The following is a 27,500-nucleotide window of genomic DNA, read 5'->3' as shown; positions in this document are numbered from 1 at the left end:
GCTACACACTAAAGGCTTATCTAATGAGCAATGATATAAACTACAGCATGATAATTGACTGGATATATTTCCTACAGATAATCCTAATTTTATATTTTACACCTAAATTTACCAGTTCCTACAGCAGAATACCTCCTTACCTTTTTCAGTGTTCCATTACAAGCCCATATCTTTTCACCAGTAGGGCGTTTTTTTTTTTTTTTTTTTATCCAGTGTTGTAACCTCCTCTAATACTTTATGGCAGTAGCACTCGACTAAATTTATCTTTTTTTTTTTTTTTTTTTTTTTTGGAAGTCATATGAACAATTTTCTTTAATGACATCTCTTAGAAATCTTCATCTAACTTACTTGAATAATTAGAGGAATAAAATTTTGTGCACTTCTCATTAGAAAGTTCATATTATCAGTACAAAAGGAAAAGCCAAACATAATTATAGACTTCATTATAAATTGAAAATAATGTAATTACATACTGGAAATGTCACCATAAGTTCAATTAAAATACTAGTCATAATAGTGAAAACATAGCTATTGAGTTAAATAATATTGTGCTTCTTTAAAATTAAGAAAAATCTTAAGATCCCTTGCTCACTGCAATTTACTGGAGCAGCTCAATCCACCTCCCTTTACAAAACAAAAGATTGTGTACATCAGTCACTACGCTATACAAATACAAAACAGTATTGAACATGTCAATAAATAAACATCACAACTAATAGACCGGTTAAAGCTATAGTTTGTCCTTAAATGCCAGGGAAAAAGCAAATTTCAATGGCAGTAAACAAGGTTCAAGACTTTAATTATTCACAGCAAGTGGGGTCAGCAATGCACATCTCACTGACATAAAGGACTGAGTGGGTGTGAGGCACAGAACAGAACAGGGTGCTACGGAATTGACAAGGCATTGGATATACAAAGTGTATGCACAAGGATAATGAAGCATTTACCTTTAATTGGAGTATTTCTACCTTTGGTCTCATACAAGCAATGAATTTCTATCATCAAGGCACAGAAGCAATAAAAGTCAACGCTATACCAAACTTACACGTCAAAAGGTTGGTCTTTGTGTTATGCCACATTGTACGATGTTTAAGTTCAACATGCTAACTATTCTTGTTGGAATAACCTTTGATGCCAATGTTCATTAACATCTAGGTCTTCCTTGCTCATAATGAAGATTATACTTTAGTTGCAAATCAGGTTGGCAATGGCAAATGAAGTTTTAAGCTTTTAAAATTATAATTAGTAATAATATTTAAATTTTCACTATATATTAAAAATACATATGTATAAGTACAAAATCTTTAATATGGAAGAGGCATAAACTAGATGAATATTTTTTCTCTTCTTGAAAGGATTCATCACAACTTTCTAGATGACCTTATAAAGTATCAATGCAGCACCTGATTCCTAAATGGTGTTACACAGCAAATACTGTCTTCACAGTTCATCCTCCCATGCCTCTTCACCTTCACGTTAATAATGGTTCATGCTGTTACCTTGGTCCTCGCCCACAACAACCATTATCACACGAGCAGCATCGTTACTAGCTGCTCACTGAAGCTAAAACTTTCATCATAAACAAAAGTACTGTACTCAATTAAAATTTCTTCTGTATAAATTTTTTTTCTTTTCATCCAATAGATATGTACATTGATCAGTTTATATGTATTGAAATCAAACAAAAATATACATTACTACATTCATTTTGTCATTCAGATGTGTTACCCTCAATTTTTTTTATATCCTGGACAGCACAAAACTATGCCTTCATCAATCTCTTTCATTTCCATGACCGACAAGGCAACATGGGTAATTCTCTTACCTACTTCTTTTAAAATTATCATAACACCATTCTTCAGTAAAAACCTCCAAACAATAATTACATAAATACAAATTCTCCCAATAACATAAATGAATGGTCACATATTCCATAAAGTGTGAGTTTTGGTTTCAAAGAATAATTTCATTCCACTGACAAAAAACTGTAGCCCGAACACTCCCCTACACTACACTTACAGCTAGGAGGCAATTAGAATGTCTTCCGGTGAATGGCTCGAGCACCGTCTTCGTCATATTCTCGTTTGCTGACCCACATGCGCTTGAAGGTGTCTAGGGAAGCTAGAATGGAGCCTCCGATCCATGTGGAATAGAGTCGCTCTGCTGGGGCTGAAATCTAAAGAAAGAGGAACCATTAGTAGACAAAACCTTAGAACTGCTGGCAATTATTCAATGCTGTCAAGTCATGCATGTGACAGAGCCTCTATTCCCAGAGAAAAATTTCAAACTTACCCTAATTTTGATATCTTTGGGTGCCAACTTTTTAACTTCAGACAACAATCTATCTCCAAATCCTTTGAAGAGAGTTGAGCCTCCTGAGATGACAATGTTCTGGAAAAGCAGTTTGCGCAGGTCCATGTCAGACTTGTGGATGGCATACAGCAGCACCTCGTGGATGCCATCACTCTCATCGCCAATGAGGTGAGGCTGGAACAATACTTCAGGAGCACGGAAGCGAGCCTGCCCAACCTGAAACAGTTTCAACATGTCATTCACTCTTAAATTAATATCCGTGAGTTTGAATGTAATACAGAATGTGTGGGACATTACAGACGTTGATTTCTTATTATGTGGTCAAGGAATGAGTATTTGATAATGATAACAATTCACCAGTAATTTTAACTGCCCTGGATTACTTGTAAAAAGTTCTTATTTTATCAAATGTGACATCAAACTCTAAGAAGGAATCAGCAAAGTTGCCCACAATGTTTATTCTGCAGTGGTCATAAAATCACCAAGGAACAGACCTCAACAGTGGAACCATCTGGCAGCTGATACTGGAGTCTCTCAGTGTCCACACTCTCCTCCCGCTGCGGATTGGTGGCGAGGTAACACACTCGCTCCTTCATAGTTTTAACCACTTCAAATTCTGCCGTGGTGTACAGGCTCAAACCTTCTTTCCGTAACAATAACTTTAAGTACCTGCAAGATTATCATAGTTATCATAGTAACAGAACTGGTAATATCTAAGATGCAACACAGTCTAAGAAGTGATACTCAAGAGGACATAAATCAATCCTTCCCTTATTAAACATTAAGCTCATTATTTCACAGCTAACATAAAGACCTTGTCCAACAATTGAAGTATGAAAGGAAAATCACAAGCAAAGAAAATACCAATGTCACTGGTGACATTTCAAGCTCAATGACAGACACAGCACTCACCGACTGACATCCCGGCCGGCAATGTCAACCCGCATGATGGAATGAGGCATGGCAAAGCCCTCATAGATGGGCACCGCATGGGTCACTCCATCCCCGGAGTCCAGCACCACTCCTGTCGTCCGCCCTGTTGCATATCTGCCAGAGAGCAAAAGTCTTCATGTTACAGACGACATAAGCCAATTTTCTTTTGCCATATAATAAACTGGTCCTTTTCCAAACAAATAAGATCAAATTTGGAGGCAAATCTGAAGAACAAAACTACTACATTCCCTGTGTGTCACTAGATTGGACCAAGAGGGACAGATCAAGAGAAAATTATGATACCTTTCCTCAGTATTTCTATTCCTAGAGTGAGATAAGTTAACAGTCACCTATGTATGTTTTCCACAGAAACAATGCATTCATGACAGCTTCCTGGTTATGGACACTCACAAGGCAGTATCTCACAAAAGCAAACATCCAAGATAGACAATTTGCCAATTAAGTCAATGATGACATTATTCAACCAATAATATACACTTTTTACATGTTAGTCTGATGAATTGTGTTTACTTACAAACTTAAAACTGCTTGCATAGAGACAAAGAGGGCAGGAACATTAAAAGTTTCAAAAAATATTTCAGCTGCCTTTTCTCTGTTCTTTCGTGGATTTAGTGGAGCTTCTGTGAGTAAGACGGGATGCTGAAAGGAAGACAGAAAATTAGTATGCCACCACATGTTTTTAGTGATAATTATATACAAGCATGCATGAAAGTCACTCCAAAGTAATTGCTTTTCCTGTCATGCTACAGGACTGTCCACTTTACACACTCTGATTTACCTCTTCAGCAAATGTCTGCAGCTGATCTTTACTATAAATATATTGCCAAATTCGCTCCATGTCATTCCAGTCCGTCACAATTCCATGCTCCATTGGATACCTGCAGAGCAACAAAATCCTCAAAATAATTTCAAAAGGTCACTTTCAGGAAAAATAAATACCATGTAAAGAAGAAACATTTCCAGATATACAGTATATACAACAGTAACCCAACCAATTTTGACGCTTTCACCACTAACTCATCACCTCACCAGAGGCCCCAGCTTGCAGAGACTGTGTTCGGCCTCAAAACAGCACATATCACTAGACATTCAGCTGTCAGAATACACACCGAATAGAAAGAAGACCACGGTGCTCCTCAGCCTTGGGGCCCACAAACAAGTCCCCCTCTAGCGCCCCGGCCATCACTCGCACATGTTTGGGTCGGCCGATGCTGCAAGCCGAGGAACAAAGATTAGCAATGGCTCCCTGGTCCCATCATGATATGTTCACCAAAAAAAATTCTATTAAATCACAGAAGTACGGTTCACTTTGAAATACAAAGTGTAGCAGCACAGGAAAGCACATACAAAGTTATGATAATTATTTGTAACATACTGTCAATAATAATACCATTCATATCTCAAAACTTTAAGGATCTCTCCACATTACAACACTCAAGAACACTATCTTACTAATTGGGAAAGTGACATTTTGGTGTCTGGTCGCCAGCAAACCCAGCCTTGATTACACCTGAGCCCTGAAAACATGAAAAAAGTCAAGTAAATAACAGAAAGCACAAAAACACACACAATGTATATAAGGATGCTGACTTACAACATATATTTCTTCTGTACAAGAAAATCTACTTCCTCTCAGCCTTACAAAAAATACACAAACTGTTTCCAAAAGCCCCTTAACACCCAGCAGTGAGGAGCTACCATCACCCAACAACAAGGCTTTATTTCAACCACAGGATATAAAAACCTGCATTTATAGTGAGGCCTTTATGATTCCAACAGTCTGCCTTACTCTACTGAGACTTGAGAGAGAGAGAGAGAGAGAGAGAGAGAGAGAGAGAGAGAGAGAGAGAGAGAGAGAGAGAGAGAGAGAGAGAGAGAGAGAGAGAGAGAAATTTTGAGAATGAAAAGGTAAATAATTGTGATACAGTTTTTTAATTATGATAAGGAAAACAGATAAAAGTTCTTGTGTGCATACTGAAATGTGATGAAATAATGTTAACCCCTTCAGTATTAAGATGCACTTTTACCATGAGTTCTGAGTATGATTAAATTATTTCACTTACATTAGAAAGGATTTATGGAGGTCAGAAGATAAATGGCCAGAGTCTTCCCTATTTTAATCCCCATATTAAGTTTCTGAAGCTGTATACAATCACCAAATAGTAAGCAGAATGAATATGAAAGCACGGCATGGTACTGAAGAGGTTACAAGAAGAAATATATTGTGGTAAAGATCCTTATGTTGACTTTGTAGTGAGCAAAAAGATGATACCCAGTGGTAGTTTTAACACCTTCAGTACCATGATGTGTTTTCCTATTCATTCTGCTTACTCTCTGGCAATTTTATAGGTACAGCTTCACAAATTTATGTCAAGATTAAAATAGTGAAGACTCTGGTCATTAATCTTCTGACCACCATGGATCCTTCCTAATGTAAATAAAGTCGTCTAATCACACCTAAACTCATAGTAAAAATGCATTCCAGTACTAAAGGGATGCATTTTTAATTAATGGGATGGAAATTGTGATAGAGAGGGAAACTACTGTGAACTGCTCAGTGAAACACCCTCCATCTCCACCTCATGACTGCTGCCCCTCATGTTTTTTTCTTTTTTTTTAATGTATGATAGAGAAATTGGCCACAGGCAGCATAATATATATATATATATATATATATATATATATATATATATATATATATATATATATATATATATATAACCCCACTTAGTTGTCAGTCCCCTTACAGGTTCAAAATAGTTGGCCAAAATGAAGGGATGTCTTGAAACCTCCCTCTTACATGAAGTCATGTCATAGGAAATTGGAAACACAGAAGTAGTCAGGGAGTTCCAGAGTGTACCAGTGAAGGAAGCTGGCAACACCTGCCTAATTTGGGCACAAAACCGGCTTTCAAATCATATATAAAAAGCAATACTAGATCAACACACACCATATTCACTACTACACAGCCTGCAATCATATGATCACACAGGCCTGGCGTTGACACCTGACCACAGCAGGTACCCCCAGCCTGCCCTCACCTGAACACGCCCTCCCGGCCAGCCACCTGCTCCACCCACGTCCAATCAACCCTGCCGTCCATGCCTGCCACATAAGCACTCCCCTCACTTGATCCTAACAAGCAGCCCCTTCATGGGCGGCCCTCCTTCGCCTGAATCACTCAAGGGAACACAACACCAGTATGAGTCATCCGCCCAACACACCATTTGACAGCCGCCCCCGCCTCCTTCCCTGCCGCCGCCACATTACCCATCTCCCTACTGGTAATTACTTCTCTATTCATCGAACCTCCATAGCACCGCCTACTTACGTTGTCAATCACCACCGGCTGGTTGACCAAGACTTCATAGGGCTCCATGGTGCAGGCGGAAAGAGTGAGGTTTGGCCACCACCTCGCTCAATGGTGTTCTGCGAGGTGCGCTGCGCCGCCGCCAGAGGGGACCACACTGGTGACTTGTAAATATAAAACTATTGGTGCATATCCCTGTATTATTATTATTTCTGTGCCAAAACAAAGAACCATTTGTATGGGCAGGCAGATATTAAGAAAACTAAGGACATACTGAGGGAAAATAGGTTGTAATAAGTACAAGCTTATTTTAAATTAATTTGAAAGATATATCCCAGTATAAAGGTTGTTCATAATTTTCATGCGTTGATTTTTCTTCTCATGCACATGTTTACATCCTTTATAGAGCTTAAAAAGATGAAACGTCAAAATATTGTTAGCCTCGTCTTCCCCCGTCACTTGTAAACAAGCCGCTGCTCCTGCTCACGTGCTTCTTGTGCCCCCAAACACAGCCTGCACAACCTCCCTCGAGGTTCTGTAGGCTACCATGGCTGAGGGAAGTAAGATATTCACTCCTTATCGGGCCTTGGGACTGGTGAGCACAAATATACCGCCAGTGGTTCGATACATCCAGCGGAGGAAAGAGAACCTGATTGTTACTGTTGTGGGCAACACCTTCCATACCTATGGAGCAGCCAAGTTGGGCCTGCTGGGCGTTGGAAACCCCCATGAGAACCCCATCGTAGCCGTGTGTGGGGATGCCTTCCACATCTATACTGCCAGTGGGAACGACATCTTTGCATGGCGGCGCGGCACCGAGCTCAAACACAAGTATGTTGGACACAAGGCCAGTGTTCATCTTATGTTGCCATTTGGACCTCATCTCATAGCAGTGGACAAACTGAACTCTCTTCGTGTTTGGGATATCAAAGCTGAGTCATTATACATGCAAATGGAGTTTCCAAAATCATTTGAAATTTCAGCCCTCACTCATCCTGCAACTTACCTTAACAAAATCTTGCTTGGAAGCAAGCAAGGTAAATTGCAGCTGTGGAATCTGAACACCTGTAAGCTTATATACACTTTCAAGGGGTGGAATGCTGCAGTGTGTGTTTTGGAACAGGCTCCAGCACCTGATGTAATTGGAGTTGGTCTTGCTGATGGTAAGATCATTCTCCACAACATCAAATATGATGAGATAATCATGGATTTTCATCAGGACTGGGGCAAGGTTACTGGAATAGGATTTCGGAGTGATGGGTTTCCAGTGATGGTGACTGGCAGTGAAGTTGGTCACATAGCTGTGTGGAACTTGGAAGAAAAGAACCTTGTTTCACAGATCCGAGATGCCCACAATGGACCGGTCTTGGGTTTGAAGTGTCTTCTCAGTGAGCCTCTGCTGATCACTTCATCACCAGACAACACCTTGAAAATGTGGATATTTGACCTTCCAGACGGTGGTGCCAGGCTCCTCAAGATACGAGACGGCCACTCAGCACCTCCCCTCTTTGCAAGATTTCATGGCAGCCTTGGCAATTGTATTCTTAGTGCAGGTGAAGATTCCTCCTTGAGATTATTTTCAACAGTGACTGACATTGTGAATAAGAATCTAGGTAGAGCTTCTTATAACAGGAAAATTTCAAAGAAGAAAAGTATGAATCTTGATCGGAAGGTAATGCCAGCCATTACACGGTTTACATCAGAAACAGCACAAGAAAAGGCTTGGGACAATGTAGCTGCAGTGCACCGAGGAAAGACAGTGGTGACAACGTGGTCTATTGGTGCACAAAAGATGGGAGAACACAAGTTATTGCATGAGCGATTCAAAGAAAAGGACTGGAGTGGAGTAGTGGCAACATGTTTGGATTTGACAGTTTGTGGGAACTTTGTAATCATAGGATACAGCTCAGGTCACATGGATAAATACAATATACAATCAGGCTTTTTAAGAGGAACATATGGAAACCCTTTATCACATGAAGGTGGTGTGAGTGGCCTTGTAACAGATGGACTTAACCAATATGTAGTCTCAGGAGGAGAGGATAGGGAACTGAAATGGTGGAGAATGAAAGACTGTCTCTTTATCTTTGGATTAACATTGAGTGAGTCTATCTCTAAAATGTCCTTGCATAAAGATTCAGGACTCCTTGGAATTGCTCTTGAAGATTGGAGCATACATGTTGTAGATGTAGATACAAAGAAAGTGATTAGGAGACTGTATGGTCATCAGAATCAGGTGACAGATGTGGCATTTAGTCCAGATTCCAAGTGGCTCATTAGTTCATCGCTTGATAAGACAGTCAGAACTTGGGACATTCCTTCAAGTACATGTGTTGATTCCTTCTTGGTACCAATCCCTTGTATATCATTAACAATGTCTCCAGTTGGAGACTTTTTAGCAACTGTACACACAGACCACCTTGGTATTTATCTGTGGTCAAATCAGGCATGCTATCACCACCTCTCTCTTTGTCCTCTGCCCCAGAATTACAAGGCACCCACTGTGTTTCTACCATCCACTTGTGCTGATTCATCACAGCTGGTTGCAAAGGAAGGAGAAGAAGTTCTTGAGGCAAAAGAGGAAAATCAAACTGACGATGATGATGAATATAAATCTCCACAGCAGATATCTGAAGAGTTTGTGACATTAGCTTTGTTACCAACCTCACGGTGGCTGAATCTTTTGAATTTAGATGTCATCAAAAAGAGAAACAAACCAGTAGAACCTCCCAAGGTCCCAAAATCTGCTCCTTTCTTTCTTCCTACAGTCCCTGGTCTAGAATTTAAGTTTGCTCCAGCAGAAGGAGAAAAGATGAAGAAAAATCAAAAGTAAAGCCAGTCATGACTTTTGAAGTATTGACTGCTTTTGGGAATAAGCTAAAGAGTAAAGAGTTAGAGGAGGCATTGAGTATGCTGATGAATCAGGGACCCTCAGGTGTGGAGGTAGAAATTCGGGGACTAGATCCTGATGTAGGAGGGTCAGAGGAGGTAATGATTCAATTCTTAGAAATGATAAAGTTTGCCATAGAGAAACAATGTCATTTTGAAGCTGTGCAAGGTTATCTTGGACTGTTTCTGAAATTACATGCAGAGTACATTGTTGAAAATGAAGAAGTGTATCAGAAGTGTGAATCTCTGGCTGGCATTCTGGGCAAATCATGGCATAATTTGCGTAACTCAATGAATCAAACTTTGTGCCTTGTTTCATACTTCAAAAATGCTGCTTTGATCAACTATTGAGTTCTTTACATGAACTGTATGTATGTTAATACTTCAGTTATGATTTATTTTATGCATGTGATCTGATCATCTCTGGTACATAATGCCTGTGTATATGACCAATTTTGGTAGCATCTTTGTTATGTTATTTAGTATGTAGATATTTCTTGTAAGAATTTATTCCATTTTTTTTTTTTCTTCTTTCTTTGTTAATATGTATTTATAAATGTAAAATGCATTGTAATATGAAAGTTGATGTAATACATATGTGAACTATTTTCAGTTATGACTTGTTAATTCTACTTGGACTTGGAACATTTCATGATTGTGTTACTCCTGTCTGGTAGAGACTTTTGAAAACTTTAAATGTTAAAGTGACTAGCTACAGCAAATTGTGCCTTGAGAATATTACACATTTCTCTCACACAAAAGGCAGTTTTTTTATTGGAAATATAATTGTTTTTATCATCAGAGAAAAACAGTTGTACGTTTTTTTATGGGTCTCATTACTTTACTCTAAAAGAATTCATTATTGACAAAGTAATCTGTTAAAACTATTTATAATAAAACTGTTTTTTCTTTCATCATTTGTTTCATAATACATATATTCTCTTTACAAAAATGTACATCAATAGTTGGAATTTAGATGATCACCACATTCAACAGATGGTGTAATATCAGATAATATTTCTAAGGCCTAACATGACTTGGAAACAGTTCAGTCTCATCTCTGCTTGTTTGAGACAAATATATACCAGTATTCACACAACCTGATGATAATGTTAATAGTTGTGAATGGTATGTGTACTGTGTATGCTCTGAAATTCAATAGTCATCTTGAGTATAATCTATCAACACTACATCATGCAAACTTCCCATCTTTAATGAAAATCATCCAGATATCTTTGAACAGTCACAAGATAGAGCAAAATGCAGTAAGAGTAAATAAAATAAGACTGCACCTGCTGAGAATTGCAAAAAGAAAAGGTGTAAGAATATTTATCATAACGCTAAACTATCTTGATGGGAAGTGTCCACTATTCCATATTCCAACTCTTAAACAAAAACTGACGTCCTAGATCTACCTATCTTTCCAAAGATAGATACATAGATGTAGATATATATAGATAGAGGCACAGCAGCTAACCTACCTACTAATGAATCTTGGCTGTGGCAATCAAACCATGGGTCACTTAGCTTTTCATCCTTTGTGTTGGTCAAAAAATGGGTAGGTGAGTAAACATGGGGAAGGTAAGCTATGGAAACCCTGATGTCACAGTGGCTTGGTGTCCCCGAGTAAAGGATGTCATCCACTAAGGCTGAAAGACCAAAGATAAGCACCAAAGTCACTCACCATTATAAAGTTATGCTTCTACCTATTCATATGCACATATCCACTATTCCTTACTCAAACATGGGTTTATTGACCACAAGATTTGTGACAACAGTGATATAATTGTATCCAAATTAACCAACTTATTACAGGATCAGGTTGACAAAACATTCTCCCCCCTCTCTCCCTCTCTCTCCTGTTGTAGGTTGTGATATTTGTAAAATCACAATATGTGGGCTACATGTACATACATCAAAGCTTTTGTACAGGTAATGAGAATATCACACTTTTCCCCTTGTATATCTTGGAAAGGTTCCCCAAATTCAACTGCTGATTCACCAACATTTGCATTTTTAGGAATGTAATCCTTGTGGTTGAAGAAAGACAGAGAGAGAGAGAGTATATTTTATTTCTTTTAGGAATCAATGACATCCTATATGTTTCATAAACATTTAATAATATCCTATACTTTTATAAGTTATTTTGTGATCTGCATTCATCCCCAGAAATAATTAATTCCAGGCAATACCAAATAATACACAGCATACAATAACTCCACTAAAATCTTTCAAATTCACAAATCATTTGCTCATAATTACATTCCATTTCAAGCTGTTAAAACAATAGAAAGTCAGGCACTGCAATGAGTCCCAACTTAATCACAACTGTTTACGCAGCACACTATAATAGTCACAGTCAATACTAACCATCTATCATGAAAAGTATCAGTTAATACTTTACTAATTCATATATGTCTATATTTCCCGTGCCAATATACACTGCACGTTGTGTGTGTGTATATATATATATATATATATATATATATATATATATATATATATATATATATATATATATATATATATATATATATACACCTCAACTTGCAAGTTAAATTGATTCTGTTACTGAGCTTGTAACTCGGTTTGCTTATACATCACTTAATTGTTTTTAGATTCCTATGTTCCATTCTTAAAAAGAAAAAAAAGAAAAAATGGATATTATACAACAATACAATTGTGTTTAGTCTGAAGAAAAGCTTTCTTTGTGCAAGTATTATTGTTCATCCCTGTCACAGCACAAAAGATATTTAGTTACCCAAAAATATTGAAAGAGATAAACAAAGAGAGTGAACAATAACATCTAAACACACAGACATGTAAATAAGCATAATATCATATATTATTACCATAGGCACCACTTTCATATCAACTTGGACTGTTAGTAATAGCCACTGTGAAATAACTTGAGCGATATACTTTTCTTTGAACATTTTATCACTGACTCATTCATAAAGCAAATTTCACAATGTCAAGCAAGATCAACAAATAACATCATATAAGCTATTCCAGTCCCCACAACAGCATGCAACAAAACATCAATATGATGCCTTACACAATACAATTACGTAATCTTTGCTTTCACAAGGAGCACAGAAAAGAGCCAGGACAACACACAAGACATCCTATATTGATCTGTCAGTTGTAGCAAGGAGTTTAATGATTCACATCAATTAGCTTTGCGCACTATGACTTACAATAATAATTATTGTGACTTGGTTGTACATAAGGCCATGTAGTCAGCTCCTGGTGATGTCACCTTTAGCTGAACAATGTGAGTACATATTTCATTTTTTTACTCTGGTCCTGAGATCATTCTACAAGAGGTATACTGTTAATAAGAATCAAGAATCGTTCCACAGCTCCTCTTCAGACCAATTTGTTGTTTCTCCATCATAGTGTTCATAACAATGATTTACAATGAGACTGTAAGACTTAAGAGTATGAAAACTATGGTGTTAGATAAGTAATCACATCCCTCCTTGGGAGAAAACATTTCAGGCCTCTATCTTCTCCACAAACTAACACTGATGGGTGAGATGCAGAATAAGATCACCCTTGAAAAGAATAATACTGCACAGTGTCTTGGTTGCACTTCAGACCATCAAGCCCCATCACTATTGACATAATCTTTAGTCAAACAAACAGACTACTATACCATGTATAGATATAAGTTGTATTCCCAAAATGTCTTCAAATTTTTTAAACCTCCATGTTCCACCATTCTGAGTAATTTGTGATTAAATAAGTGTGGTTATTATGTTGTCATTAGATTGAAGAAATTAGTGCCACAGTTTTGAATGAATACCATAAACAAATCCCAGCATCCAGAACTCTGATAGCAGTAAATAAACCTTAATTCACAATAGCAAAGAGAACAGGGACCAAAGTCTTATAGCCATCATTCTATATCACATGCCTGACTGCATTAGTGTATAAATCTAAAGCTTCACGACCACAAAACCATAATTCCAACAGTACTAACATCTGGAGTCCTTTCATAGTTACTGTCCTCAGCTTGCAATACAAATCTGCATTGAATTCAGGTACTACTGATGAGATGAATAAAAATATGAAAGTAGCCATTAGCGACTTTGACACGGTACCCCTTAACACCACTTTGTTATTTCAAACCAGTTTGAAGACCTTTTACAAGCTTTCAACATTAGATTAAAAAATCCAACAAAGTCCTAGTGCCTGACCAAGAGAGACATTCCACCTGATGTAACTTTATGACTTACAAAAAACATGAAAAACATTTGCCAACATTTAAATCAAACAATCTTACAATGCACTATATCAAAATACCAAAACATCATCATAAAATATCACATTAGTATAGAAAAATAATGATAAATACACAAATAGTACAAACTACATTAAATATATACAAAACAAAATAAAATTTGGATCTGAACTTTATACATTTCTGTTTACCCTGCCCATGTCAACATGATGAACACAGCCAATGTCAGGTAATCACACACAGAGCAGCAATGAAAACCTTAATCCAACTCTCATCTCTAAAATTTGAACATTTATAAAATTTTCCTGGCCAAAAAAAAATAACTTACTATGTAAAGTATTCACACAACTCATCTCATGTATTTTAAGGCAAGCTTTATCTCTGGAACACAGCCACAGAAAAAAAGAGCAAGATTCTTAAAATATGATTATATACAAAAGAAAATTAACACATCATTAACCAAATGTTCATAACCAATGAAAACTTTAGAAGAAATCAGTCCAATTAACTGCTGAATTTCTTAGGTCATTCTACTCATACAATAAAATCACTTTCACACTCATAACATATTGTTCCAAACACCAAACACTGTCTGTATACACATATCTTGTCTCAGCATCCAAAATGCATCAATCTGTATATTGAACCTAACACAGAAAATCTTTGTGAGTATTTCCATGTCATCATCCATTCCACACAACAACTGATGTTCTCGTTCTGGGGATGCCACCTCTTACCTGGGAAAGGCCAAAGAATCTACCTGCTTAACAGACTGACATCTCCATTAACAAGAGCAGCCAAGATGAGATGCCCACACACATACAGTGTATTAGCCACCTTGGACTCTAAAAAAGGAGGATGGATCCTCCCAAATAACTTGCAAGAGCATACCCAGGTGTCTCATCATGGCTAGTATTAGCAGAAAAAATATATAAATAAATAAATAAATAAATAAATAAATAAATAAATAAATAAATCCCAAAATATATTTGAAGAAAAGAAATATCAATTTCTGGGCAAGTTTGCTTTGCTTATCTTACTTAATAAACCCAAGACTTTAAAATCTGGTACATAAAAGTTTTATGTATTCTCTCTTTACAATAACATCTTTGTTATTTTTATTATTTCCTGATTAGATACCACCTGACGTGTGTGAAACTCAAGTTCGCATTGCAAAATAAAAAAAAAATAGGAAAAATTGCAGAAAATTCTTATGATGTAAGCAAAGTAATCTTTGTTATTACTACATACTTTCCTTCTTGAGTACATGACAAAAGTGAAAAAGGCAAGCATACACCAAAATATAAAGGAAATTAATTATCAATTCAAAGATGCATCTACATTTTCTTATGTAGCGAGATGCTGCAGGAACTATGATGGAGGGACCTTTTGGATGCTTGCAGAGCAGAACACATCCACTTTGCCACAACACACAATGAACAGACCTCCGTGTGACTTGTGTGTAATGTGAATCTTACAGAATGGCAAAATTTGCAAGATAGCATTTGAGATACACCATCTTATGACCTGCATATAGCCATGACATTGTCACAGCAGGATGACACAATGTCCATAATATATTCACTCATCTTATTATAAAACTGCTTATTTGTATAAAATATATATCAATATATAATACATATATTATAGGATGAAATGCACAATTTTACAATAGTAAGCTAAGCCAATCCTTAGTAAGGTATATTTCCAACATTTTCACAAAGCTAAAGTATATGGTAAAGAAACAAATCAGCACTATGAGCTGCATATCCATTCACACTTTGTGCAGTCGTACCAACACACGCTGGTTTGATCTTCCTGGCTCCAAAATAACTTTGTCCTTACTCTTCATAATAAGGAGATACAAAACACCTGGCACCAACCATGATCAAGCTAGAAATACGAATTCACTGACCAAACTAGCACACATAAATATGTTTAAACATACATATGTCCAATAAATAAAATAAAATAATTACCTGCAATAATGATAAGATAATTTTTTCAGAACTTTAAAATCTCTGAGAAATTTTTAAGTCAAAATATATTGTGTATATACCACACAGACCATCCAAATCACTGAGAATCCCTATATTGTTCTGGTGAAATCATCATTTTGGTAAATTCAAGTAGCAGAAATCAAGTAATCACTTATAAAAATAACAACTATTATGTTACATCACATACAAGTAATACACAATACTGCTTGAACTCACTGGCTACAACTAGGACCATTTAAACCAAGAAGAAAGGTATCCACTCCTTTGGGACTGGCTGGATTCACTGCCTTGAGAAGATAAGGAGTCACTCTTACTAAGTTTGCCAGATGCTTTGAGATCTTGAGCCTCCTTTTCCCCTTCTTCTTCCTCTCCCTCTGGTGTCTCAGGGGCTTTAATGCCATCAATATCCTTATAGGAAAAAAGAGAAAAACCACATTATATGTGTGTGTGTGTGTGTGTGTGTGTGTGTGTGTGTGTGTGTGTGTGTGTGTGTGTGTGTGTGTGTGTGTGTGTGTGTGTGTGTGTGTGTTATAAATCAGTAAATTCTAATACTGAAGGCAACATCATCTACCAAAGCAATGTTCAAAATAAAGTGATTCTCTCTTCTTTAATGAATGTTAAAAACTTCCTCAGTATAATGAAAATAACAAAAATTATGTATTGCATTTTTTTTTCAAGTGATTTACAGGACTTCTGTGATGCGTGACAACCAGAATCAGTGACTCAGGACAAACTCACAACATTGCAACACTGAAAGGTAAACAAAACCTGGCAGCCTCTATCAGCGACCCAGATATGCTGATAACACTGTAACACTGAATGAAAGGCAAAAGAAATCATAATGCACAGAAAGGAGTATAAACACACACAAGCAACATTTGTTTAGAGTAAAACTGCTTATACTTTCTATGGCTTAACATGTAAAATAAAGCAAAATATTTTTAACAATAACCCTCTAACCTTTTGGGCTTTGCGGACCTTCTCATTGGTTTTTTCCTGCATTCCACTCTCATACTCCCTCACGTCGTCTATTGTCATCCCGTACCACTCATCAATCCAGGTAAAGGCTTGTCGATGACCCAAAAGCAAGATATTTCGGATAGCCTGAATGAGAATAAGATGATATCAAACAGAAAGTTATATTTTCTATACAATGCTTTTTAATAATTTCTATAATGTTTTTTTTTTTTAACAATGATAAAATACATACAAAATTACTTCAATGCATACTTAGCATGAATTTTTCCTAATATAAAAGGGATTAGTAATACAAGCTGCAACTCACACGGTGCACAAACTCCTCTACTTTGGTCTGTAGTCCAAACACTTGAAAGGATACATCAACCAGTTTGTAGGAGCACATAATCACGTCACAACATTTATCCCAGCCTTTCTCCAAAGGACCACGGCCCGTTTTTTCTGATCTAAATACAGACGGGTCCTGAAACAAAAATGTGTGTTGAAGTTTTGCCTCATTGCTGCTCTTCTGAGCCATTTTCCTAGAAATATAAATACAGTTATTTTCTAACCTATTTAAAACACAAGCTTCCATGTTAATCTTTACTAAAAAGAATTAAAAATATCATGAAAATCTTCATGAGCAGCTTCAAGAAGACTCCTTAGCATTCATGCAATCATCCAGCTTACTTCCTCCTCCTTGTAATGTTTCTCATCCACAGGGTCAGTGAGAATGTCCACTCTGTCAACGGTCCGCTTCTTCAGCTCCTCCTCTTCCACATTCAGACACTGAAACACAGACAAAAACAGTGTCTATACTTTAAAGAAATCATATACGTTAACAATTCCTTTAATCCCTAAATACACAAGTATGTACACTTTTCATTCAAACATTCTTAGATTCATATATAATACACAGAAAAAAATGGAGATTATATGGTGAATCATACCAAAGTTTGTAACTCTCTTTTTGGTAATGCAATAACATGCAAACACAACACCCCTTACATTTTCAGAGGATCCATTATTATTTTCATAACGTGTGCGGATCTTGATTGAAAATCTTGGTACCACCGAACACTGCAAGGAATAGAAGTTATCTAATATATATATATATATATATATATATATATATATATATATATATATATATATATATATATATATATATATATATATATATATATGACATACTCATCCTGACCAATAAATGTAATGATAATCCTTGATCAACAAAATGACTGTTCTAACAACTTTGAAAAAAAATAATAATACCAAAATTAAAGTAGTTTTTTTTCTAAATATTCATCAACAGTTACTTGCAATGAAATTTCAACAAGACTTCAGCTGCAAAACATTCATTAAGTCTGAATCTCAATAAAGTTCAGAAATGAAGTATGTATTTGTAAATACTATAAGCTTGGTTTAGATATAATTCAGTGTTTTCTGCAATAGAAGAACAACATGACAATATAAGTTCTGTAAATTACTGTCAAACTTTATCCCAGCACCAATAAAATAAATATATGTACATAGTATATACTATTTTTAAAATTCAAAATTTGGAAAAAGGAGGACACAAAATTACATTGCCAGCTATTATATACTTTACATGTCATATCTGTCTTTGTTGTGCTATCAATGTTCAGCTGTGAAGTTGAGCAACTAGATGAGTACAGCAAAACCCTACAATCTATGGGAAAAGGTGCTATCTAGCTTCCACTGTGGAGGATGTGCTCATGATATTCCAAATCTGTACATGGAGTTTATGTGACATGCTAGCATAAAGTGCCATAAGTATGCAATGGTTGTGTGGTGTGCACTTCTTAAGAGTGATGATCCTGAAAAAATAATAAGAAACAGCAAAGCGATGTCACAGCAGAAAGCATGATACTTACTGTTAATTCTGTTGCCACAGCATGTCACATGCAAAAGAACAAAAAAACAGCATTAAGCATTGATTAACTTAATTTAGGGTTGTAATGAGATGACATTAAGGATGTAATCATCCCAATGGCATAAGTCCGAGAAAACAATGTGGAATTTATCATTATGTTATGAGTACGTTCGATTTCTATTCCTTATAGAGTAAAAAAAGAAAAAGACTATTGCATACTACATGCATTTGTCACTGCAAACAATATCCTCCTCATTCAGAATGTGTTTCTGATGCCGCTCATGAGAGTCAGGATGGCTACTCAAAAAGAATGTCGGACACAAAAATAAGACAAAAACAGGCATATAAAATTATCCTGGCTTCCATCAAGTACACCAACTGAAATTTGATAGTTAACAGTTAACTTTAAAACAAAACTTATTGCCACTACAACAAAAAGTATTCATTCAAAGTTCATTATTACTATGTATGTATATATTCAATAAAATCAATTCTACATTTAAATTTTAGAAAAATAATATCATAGATACACTACATATTAAGATACAATAGCATACCACAGTGACTCAAAAGTTCTAAATGAAAATTAGCCCAATAAAATTTTAAATGTAGAGATTACTACAAACTCTATATCTAGCAAAGTCAGTGCACTACATTCAGTCTGGCTGTCACATGCTATACCTTGGATATAAATATGAAAATGCATCCAAACTTATCTATGGTACTGGTTTTTGTGCAACTAATAAACATGACTCATTATTATGACAGCATTACAATTACAATTAAAAGCAACCTTATTGATCATCTCTTTCCCTTCAGTCAAATTCCTAAGGATGCAACAAAGTAGTTAAGGCCTTCCACTCTTGAAAATTAAATTTTATCTTCATCAAGCAATTAGGAAATATTTGCATGTTTTCTACTACCAATACATTTCCACATCAAAGATATAAAAATACTGACCTGTTTCTGTGTAAGGGTAATAGTTCCATGCTCGCTCAGTCAGATATATGAATCTGGGAATATAAGAGCGGATCCATACTGGCAGCTTCCTGAAAAAATATATAAAATCATTAACCATTCAGTATGGCTTCCACAGGCAGAGACCAGAGACCGGATGTACTCTTAAATTCAAAGATCATTATTCTATGCTCAGGTGTTATTCAGTTTGAGCCCATGTTTCCCTGGCGCTTTTCAGTCACGCGTACATATACATACCCAGAGAGGTGGATGCGCTTCTCTGTGTACTGTCCTTGGCCATGGACAGGATCAGTGTGAGATGTGTTCTCCACCACCTCTACTCCCTCCCCCCCCTGGCTCTGCTCCAAACTGTGTCGCGCAATCATGTACAGCTGTCCAATGTGATACTGCAAGGTTCATCAAAAGATTGTCATAAGTTTCTCATCTCATACTGACATGTAATCATCAAACTTTAATCCTAAACAACTAAATAATTTACTCGTAAATTAAAGCCCCGTAAGCTGCCTTTACTCTGCAAATACATTCAGAGTAGTTAGTCTCTTTAGTACTGGTGGAGAAATGTGATCATATCTTTTGCCTGGAGAGAGAGAGAGAGAGAGAGAGAGAGAGAGAGAGAGAGAGAGAGAGAGAGAGAGAGAGAGAGAGAGAGAGAGAGAATATTTACTAGCAGTGGTGTACAGGAATGGAAGCTAAGTTCATAGTGTCCTGTCTCTCTATTTACTATTATCTAACTTGTCCCTGAAGTCATGAATTGACCTTGTATGAATCAATTTTTTTTTCTGAGATATGGAATATCTCAGTGTGTGTGTGTGTGTCTATAGCAGCATTAGCTGGCAGCCTCTTCCACCTAGAGTGGCAGTATCCTCACACTCCCATATTACCAATGCAAAATTATTTGCAACTGACCACTCACATCAGCAAGCCAGGGGTCCAGGCAGCCCAGGGCCCCAATGGCAATTCTCCACTCTTTCATCACCAAGGCCTTTGTCCCTTCCTTCAGATCACAATTACGATCATCCACTCAAGATACTTTTGGGTAGGACAGTAGTAAAGTGGACTTAGTTCAGTTTGGTAAATGCAAAGCATGACCAAATTTAATCTGTGATCTACATCTGCTGTTTCTTTCTTACCACAATATTGGGAATCAACAGTAATAATAGCTGGAATAAATAAAAATAAAAAAAAAAGAACGAACACGACAATTTCCTTGAGAAAAGTGAGTACGTACAGCACTAATGAAGTATCTCATTTCTTTTGAAAAATGACATCCTCTCAATTGTTTGTTCTATCCTGGACCAAAAGAGTATTATTTTTTAAATGGAATGGGAATCAAATACGTTCGAATGATACCAATAATGTTAACACTTATTTGCCTAAAATTAATGGAAAACCCAGCACACCACTGGCTACTTTCTCTACATACTCTTGCTCATGGCTATTGACTACGTATGATATGCAATCAATGATAGCTAACACGGTGTATGATAACCCACCATCATTATCTGAACTCTGACTACCAAAAAATAACATAATTACCTCCTCCACGGACATGGGCATGCAAATTCTATACTCCTTCAACATCTTGGCTTCGTCTTGGCGGCACCTATTTCTGTAGCGGTCACCAGTCCATACAGAGCCACCCTGTTCACTTCCAACCTTATCCCGTGCAGCACAGTGAGCACACCGCGTCACCCCTGTCGAGTTTACTCAAACGCTGCCACTGTTTTTTTTTTTTTTTTTCACTGCGTCGGCGATGAGTGAGGAAGATAAGGGGGAAGGGGACAGGGAGGAAGAGGTAACTCGCAATGTTGCCAATCCGCACGAAGGCACATCATTTCGTAAAAGCCATCCAAAATTCCCGAAGTTGTCCAGAGCCGTAGTAGAAATTAGATAACAATAAAATAAACAGAAGAACAAATGGAATAAAAAGATAAACAGATAGATAGATGAAAAGCTAGGCATGCCTACCTATTCATCTATCTATTTTTATTTATCTATCTGTCTATTTATCTGCTTAGCTATTAATCTATTTATCTATCTATCTTCACACAAACCTGCAAATATTTATTTACTTATCTATATATTTATTTATCTGCAAATATACAGATAAGTATAAATAAATTCATAGATAGATAAGGAGATAGATATACATGAAAAAAATTATATATTTCCCTACTTATTATCAATTCACTGTGAAACATAGTAAAAAATACACACATATCAAGAATACAGGAGATACAATTAGAATAAAGAAGAAAATAGTCTACCTTTCAAATAACCCGTTTTTCTTTCCCGCGGGAACTGCAAACACTCACTATAAAACCACGTACGTAATATTTACTGCATAAACAAATAGCAATAGCTGGACACGATAACGATAAGAAAGGTATCACAATAACCAATACATCGATATGTGAAATGTTTATAGGTATAGTATCTCTTTAATAATACAGTACGTTAGTAACAGATAGTTATCATAGGCATATACACTACACGTACTGCCATTACAGACATACCTACACAGTGCTGCCAGGTGCAGAGTAATTAACTTGTTTTAGGATAATTTGAGCACTATCAGGGTAATATTATTTCATTTTAGAGTAATATTATTTCATCACCGTAAATATATGGTAATATTTCTTACATATACATAAATATATATATATATATATATATATATATATATATATATATATATATATATATATATATATATATATATATATATATATATATATATATATATATATATATATATATATATATATATATATATATATATATATATATATATATATATATATATATATATATATATATATATATATATATATATATATATATATATATATATATATATATATATATATATATATATATATATATATATATATATATATATATATATATATATATATATATATATATATATATATATATATATATATATATATATATATATATATATATATATATATATATATATATATATATATATATATATATATATATATATATATATATATATATATATATATATATTTTTCAACAAACAGGGTAATTTTAAAGCAAACAGGGTAATGTTTAAAAATTTATTTAGGGTGAAGTTCGCAGCTCGACCTGACAGCACTTGTACCTATAGTGGTGGTGGCGGTGACGGGGATGGCGGTGACGGGGATCAGTCTTGCCACACATTCAGGCATATCTATACACAGTCATACTCTGAAATGTTTCGTGTTACCGTTCAATCTTTCCACACACCCAGGCACACTCATACACAGCCGTACATAGTCAAAAACACACTCGATCGCATATACCCAAAACACTGGATCGTAAACACTAAACACAATTAAATACCCTCAATCATATCCAGGACACACACACACACACACACACACACACACACACACACACACACACACGTGAAGTGTTGTCATATTCCCGACAATTTTTGGCAGCCGTAATTAAGAAAGGAGTGAATCAGCAGTGCAAGCCAACATTTTCACCACAACCCTTTTCATTGCCTTACTTTCATATAATTAAGTTATGTTTAGGGTCATTAACTTATTTTTAGGTTTTCATTACATATGTAATGAAAACCTAAAAATAAGGTAATGACCCTAAACATAACTTAATTATATGAAAGTAAGAAAATGAAAAGGGTTGTGGTGAAAATTTGAACAGTTTTCACTCACATATTATGTGAGTGAAAACTGTTCGAATTCTACCCATAGGGCTTAATGGTGAGAGAATAAAAGTAACTTGGCGCCAATTGTTCCATTGACCGGCAGCGCCAGCTGTTCCACTGACCTGCTCACCCACCCCCCCCAGCAGCCTGCCAATACTTTTCGTGTAATATTTCTCAACGATAATAATTCACTTCAATGTTTTTTTTTCTTTTTGGTTTCTACAAACATTTTGTTTGTTTTAATCTGTGTTCAGCGCCTCTGTTCCTCATATATGTTGCGTTTAATGGTATTTTATGACATGATTCATGAGCCTTTTCAACCATCAAAATTTTCATCTTCCCATTCACGGATTTTTTATTTAAGGAATCAACTTGATCTTTATGGTATCAGAGAATCACCTATGCTCTTTTAAGTGTGAAATCAACCTATTGAGTGAAATATGTGGACTTTTAAGTGTTGTTTGGTCCTGTAAATATAAATTCTATATTTCTTATTCTATTTGATTGCGTTTCTGGTTCTTAATTTAGCTAACTCTAGAATGCTTTCAAAGATAGCTCAAACTCCGTAAAATGTGGTAAAATACTCACCAAGTGAAAATAGCTACAGACTTTACATGAGTTTTTTAATGAATTTAGATTAAAAAAAAAAAATGGTGACATCATTGCTTCGGGCTGGCGTCTCTCTCTTCCGATCCCCCAATTCGTCAATGTTATGCCTAATATCTAGTGATTTCTACGTGTTTTCGTGTGTTTCTAGGGTCAGGTGTGTAGATAATAGCAGTGGAAGGAAGAAGGAAGAAGAAATAAAGGAGGATGAGTATGAAGAAAATAGGAAAAGGAGGAGCAGCTAAGCCACAATACTTAAGCTTCCCTCCATTTCTTCAATATTTTGTCTAATATCTAGTGTTATCTACTGTAAGTGTTTTCATGTGTTTTGTGTTTCTAGACTCAGGCGTGTAGAAGGAAGGAATGAAAGGAAAGAAAAGGTGAAAGGGAGGCGGAAGAATGTATAGGAGCCGAGCCGCAATATTTACCTAGGTTTGCCTTGAAATCTTGCCGTTCTCTATCATGCATTTGGTTTTATTTGGGTTATGTTAGTGTGTTTGGTTGTGCTAAAGGATGTTTTTGATATTATAAATGTGTTTTGGGAGCATTTGTGTGTTTCCAGTGTGTGCTAATGTTTTAGGTAAATATTTTACGTATTTTGAGTGTGGTGCGATGGTGTGTTTGAGCATTTGGATGTGTTTTGAGTTTATTTAGGGGCATTTTGCGGGATTGTATGGAGTTTTTAGTGAGTTTTGGTTTAGTTTTAAGTGTTTTAAGTGTTTTGGGTGTGCGTGATTTTTTTTTTTTTTTTTTTTTTTTGGGGGGGGGTTTGGTGTATATTGAGTGTTAATTTCTAGTGAATTTTGTGCGTGTTTTGGGGCATTTTGAGGTTTAGGATGTTGTTTGAATGTATAACGGGTTGATTTCGGGTGTTTTAACTAGTTTTCCTGTATATGGCGTACCTTGGGTGCATGTAGGAGTGATTCTGGTGTATAATCATTGTTTCTAGTGATTTTTGTGACTGCTTGGTGTTTTGAATGTATTATGGTTTAGTTCCGTGTGTTTAAGTGGTTTATGTGTGCGTGGGTGTGTTTTGGGTGTGCTTTGTGGTGTTTGTGTGGTATTGGTGTACACTGTATGTTTCTAGTCATTTGTAAGTGTATTTGTTGGTATTTTGAGGTGTTGCATAGTGTTTTGATGGGGTTTGAGGTAATTTTGAGAGTTTTAAGTACCTTTAGATAGGTTTGAGTATGTGAGAGCGGTGTTTTGGGTATGTATGAACGTATATGTGAGGCTTCTATTATTATTATGAAAGGTTTATTATGAATAAGTGCATACATACATACATACATACATACATACATACATGCATACATACATACCTACATTGATATTTCCTCAGTAAAATCCTTGACAAGGCCGGATTTCCTTAGATTTTTCTAAATGTTTACATTTTCCTAAAATTTTCCTTCTGTAACACAAATTGCCTTAAAACAAGGAAATTTCCTTGAAAGTGGAAACACAGATTCAAACTCCTTGTTCAAGATTCAAAGCACGCGGTGACCTGAAGAAACTTGAGACGCAATGGATCCGCATTTTCTTCTTAATTATTGAGTAGCTACGATAGGCAAACTGCCGCTCTTCATTAGCCTACTGTGTACAAACTTTACACCGCATGGCAATGTATCATTACTTTGACATAAAGGGAAGAGGTGAATATAATATATCCTTTTACTAACATAATGAGAGAGAGAGAGAGAGAGAGAGAGAGAGAGAGAGAGAGAGAAAGGGGGTGGGGTTGAAGGGGGAAGAGAAGAATGGGGAAGGGGGAAGGAGGACGGGAAGGCGGATGAGGAGGGGAGAAAGCAGGCCTATGATTCACGTCAGAGGCCGCTATAACAAATGACAGCTGCCATAAAAAAAAAAAAAAAAAATCGCTTTTGTTAGGAAAACTGCTTTATTTAGAAGGGAGCCAACAGACAGTACACGTTGCGTCTACTGGAGATGAGGAAGTTACCTAAAGTATCGTTACGAAATGTTCATTACAACGGGGTCAAGGCAGAAATGTTCACTACCACGGGGCGGAAGCAAACGTCTTTTCCTTCTTACGTGGCTCTGGGTATGTTCCTGTCGGCTATTTAGGTACAAAGGTGTGTTGTACTCAGTGTACGGGCCAGCGTTGCTGTCAACGATCGGTGTCAAAACGAAACACTGTTAATTAACTATAGTACAGAAGTGTCCTATAGTATGATAACGTGACCATGTGATTTATTGTTAGAATCAATATGTATCAGTACATGAGAGGCAGGGAGCATCTCGTAAGTTTATGCATGAGGAATGCGGCGCGAAGATCACTCTCTTTTCTAGTATTGTTGTTGATTATGACTATGCTAATGTGTGCGAACTACAAGACTTCACTGCAGGAGAACGCGACAGCTACTTCCGGCATAATTGTTCAAGCAGGTTGGATTAGTTTTCATTTGCTGTATACATATAATCAGAAGAGAGAGAGAGAGAGAGAGAGAGAGTGTGTGTGTGTGTGTGTGTGTGTGTGTAGCCAGTAATGAAATAGAGTTGTATCAAAAATCTTAAATCCACAGATGATGGTAGTGATTCCACCTGGTGGCGGCGATACTTTTGTCGAAAAGTCAGTTATGGAAAAGATGCCATCTCTCTTCCTGTTTTGCATAGGTAAGCACACCTTATAACATGATTTTATTTCTGTATTGATTATTTTGTTTATTAATAATTTTGTTTCTATATTTAATAAGATACTTCCTGAAAAGCTTTTAGCTTCGTGTAGGTTGCTAACATTAATAAGAAAATGTAAATATCGCAAATGCTATGCTATATGATTACAGTTGTAAGCATAATAAAGTGTCTCAAGTGTCTCAGGAAAAGTATATGAAATATCAATCTGCCATAATTTTGTTCCACTATTATATTCTAGTGCATAGTGATTTGTGCTACTGTATTTCGGAATAAATTTTTCAAGCTATTGACCTACTGTGTGTGTGTGTGTGTGTGTGTGTGTGTGTGTGTGTGTGTGTGCAGGGATGTGGAACCATCAGCAGAGGACACGAACATCTTTATGCTTGAGATGTCCTGCAATCCTCGCCCGCTGTACCGATCATGGTGCGGGTTGGAGAGGTGAGAATGAAATCTTTCCTTTTGAATCTCAGACGTCTTAATTCATGTCTTCAGGGCGTGTGACTAGTTTTAATCAATTGGCTATTCTTCATATCGTTATTTACTTATTGTTTATAATAAGGCAGAACATTTTTGGGATGATAGTCGATAGATACAACCGTAAAAATAGTGGTGTTCTATCTTATATAGCAGTGACTCGTTGGTAAATGCTTCCTGGGATTCCTCTGATAGAGAAGTATGTATTGTAATAGAGCAATTATAATTAGGGCATACATTATGTGCGTTTCAACAGGAGTTCCGCAAATAAGTAATGATTTAATCTATGTGATCCATCAATAAACAGAAACTTATTAATCTCGTGAACGTAGCGGAATATGTTGACCATCAGCCAGCCAGCAGGATAGGAACAGTACTAATGATGCGTTGATACCTTGTTCAAAGCTGCGTGTTGTCATCATAGATCATCTGTTTCACTCAACTGCTGTACTTAACTAATGAATCGATCAATAAATAGATTAATAAATTAATTGACCAATCAATTAATCAAAGTATCTAATTATTCCAGTTTG

General features: G+C 36.1%; 4 protein-coding genes across 4 annotated transcripts in view; 2 read left to right on the top strand and 2 right to left on the bottom strand.

Moving 5' to 3' along the window:
• Nucleotides 1-426: 426 nt before the first annotated feature.
• LOC123508033 (beta-centractin) lies at nt 427-6,748 on the bottom strand. Its single transcript, XM_045261408.1, has 9 exons — nt 6,599-6,748; nt 4,720-4,784; nt 4,377-4,478; nt 4,046-4,145; nt 3,782-3,906; nt 3,226-3,360; nt 2,808-2,982; nt 2,293-2,529; nt 427-2,176 (listed from the first exon to the last, which is right to left on the bottom strand). Exons 1-9 carry the CDS (start codon nt 6,644-6,646, stop codon nt 2,033-2,035), a joined length of 1,131 nt encoding a protein of 376 aa, XP_045117343.1. The 5' UTR covers nt 6,647-6,748; the 3' UTR covers nt 427-2,032.
• A 273-nt stretch (nt 6,749-7,021) lies between these two features.
• On the top strand, nt 7,022-10,380 carry LOC123508032 (WD repeat-containing protein 36-like). Its single transcript, XM_045261407.1, is given in 2 exon segments — nt 7,022-9,387; nt 9,390-10,380. Coding segments are annotated over 2 exon segments (2,691 nt in total). The 5' UTR covers nt 7,022-7,124; the 3' UTR covers nt 9,818-10,380.
• A 1,138-nt stretch (nt 10,381-11,518) lies between these two features.
• On the bottom strand, nt 11,519-21,326 carry LOC123508034 (cytoplasmic phosphatidylinositol transfer protein 1-like). Its single transcript, XM_045261410.1, has 9 exons — nt 21,084-21,326; nt 19,785-19,933; nt 19,530-19,618; nt 18,571-18,578; nt 17,681-17,752; nt 17,363-17,461; nt 17,001-17,156; nt 16,676-16,819; nt 11,519-16,123 (listed from the first exon to the last, which is right to left on the bottom strand). Exons 1-9 carry the CDS (start codon nt 21,126-21,128, stop codon nt 15,941-15,943), a joined length of 945 nt encoding a protein of 314 aa, XP_045117345.1. The 5' UTR covers nt 21,129-21,326; the 3' UTR covers nt 11,519-15,940.
• A 4,599-nt stretch (nt 21,327-25,925) lies between these two features.
• The window catches only part of LOC123508246 (lactosylceramide 4-alpha-galactosyltransferase-like), a 4,512-nt gene continuing 2,937 nt past the window's right edge, over nt 25,926-27,500 (top strand). The window contains exons 1-3 of the mRNA XM_045261805.1: nt 25,926-26,244; nt 26,382-26,472; nt 26,836-26,931. Of these exons, the coding sequence (XP_045117740.1) occupies nt 26,067-26,244; nt 26,382-26,472; nt 26,836-26,931 (365 nt within the window). The 5' untranslated portion in view covers nt 25,926-26,066. The remainder of the gene's footprint in view (nt 26,245-26,381; nt 26,473-26,835; nt 26,932-27,500) is intronic.

Source organism: Portunus trituberculatus, chromosome 24 (genome assembly GCF_017591435.1).
Source record: "Portunus trituberculatus isolate SZX2019 chromosome 24, ASM1759143v1, whole genome shotgun sequence".
In the NCBI taxonomy this organism is placed as follows: domain Eukaryota; kingdom Metazoa; phylum Arthropoda; class Malacostraca; order Decapoda; family Portunidae; genus Portunus; species Portunus trituberculatus.
The sequence above is the reverse complement of the archived record's forward strand: the minus strand, read 5'-3'. Positions and strand labels throughout refer to the sequence as shown.

Excerpts from the sequence above, each read along its gene's own strand:
- LOC123508034 (XM_045261410.1), bottom strand. The coding sequence starts at position 21,128 with ATGTTGAAGGAGTATAGAATTTGCATGCCCATGTCCGTGGAGGAG. Across the intron at positions 19,619-19,784 it reads AAGCGCATCCACCTCTCTGG|GAAGCTGCCAGTATGGATCC; the intron begins GTATGTATATGT and ends ATATTTTTTCAG. Across the intron at positions 17,462-17,680 it reads ATAATGGATCCTCTGAAAAT|TGTCTGAATGTGGAAGAGGA; the intron begins GTAAGGGGTGTT and ends TCTGTGTTTCAG.
- LOC123508033 (XM_045261408.1), bottom strand. The coding sequence starts at position 6,646 with ATGGAGCCCTATGAAGTCTTGGTCAACCAGCCGGTGGTGATTGACAAC. Across the intron at positions 4,146-4,376 it reads CGTGGTCTTCTTTCTATTCG|GTATCCAATGGAGCATGGAA; the intron begins GTGTGTATTCTG and ends GTTGCTCTGCAG. Across the intron at positions 3,361-3,781 it reads ATGCAAGCAGTTTTAAGTTT|ATATGCAACAGGGCGGACGA; the intron begins GTAAGTAAACAC and ends GCTCTCTGGCAG.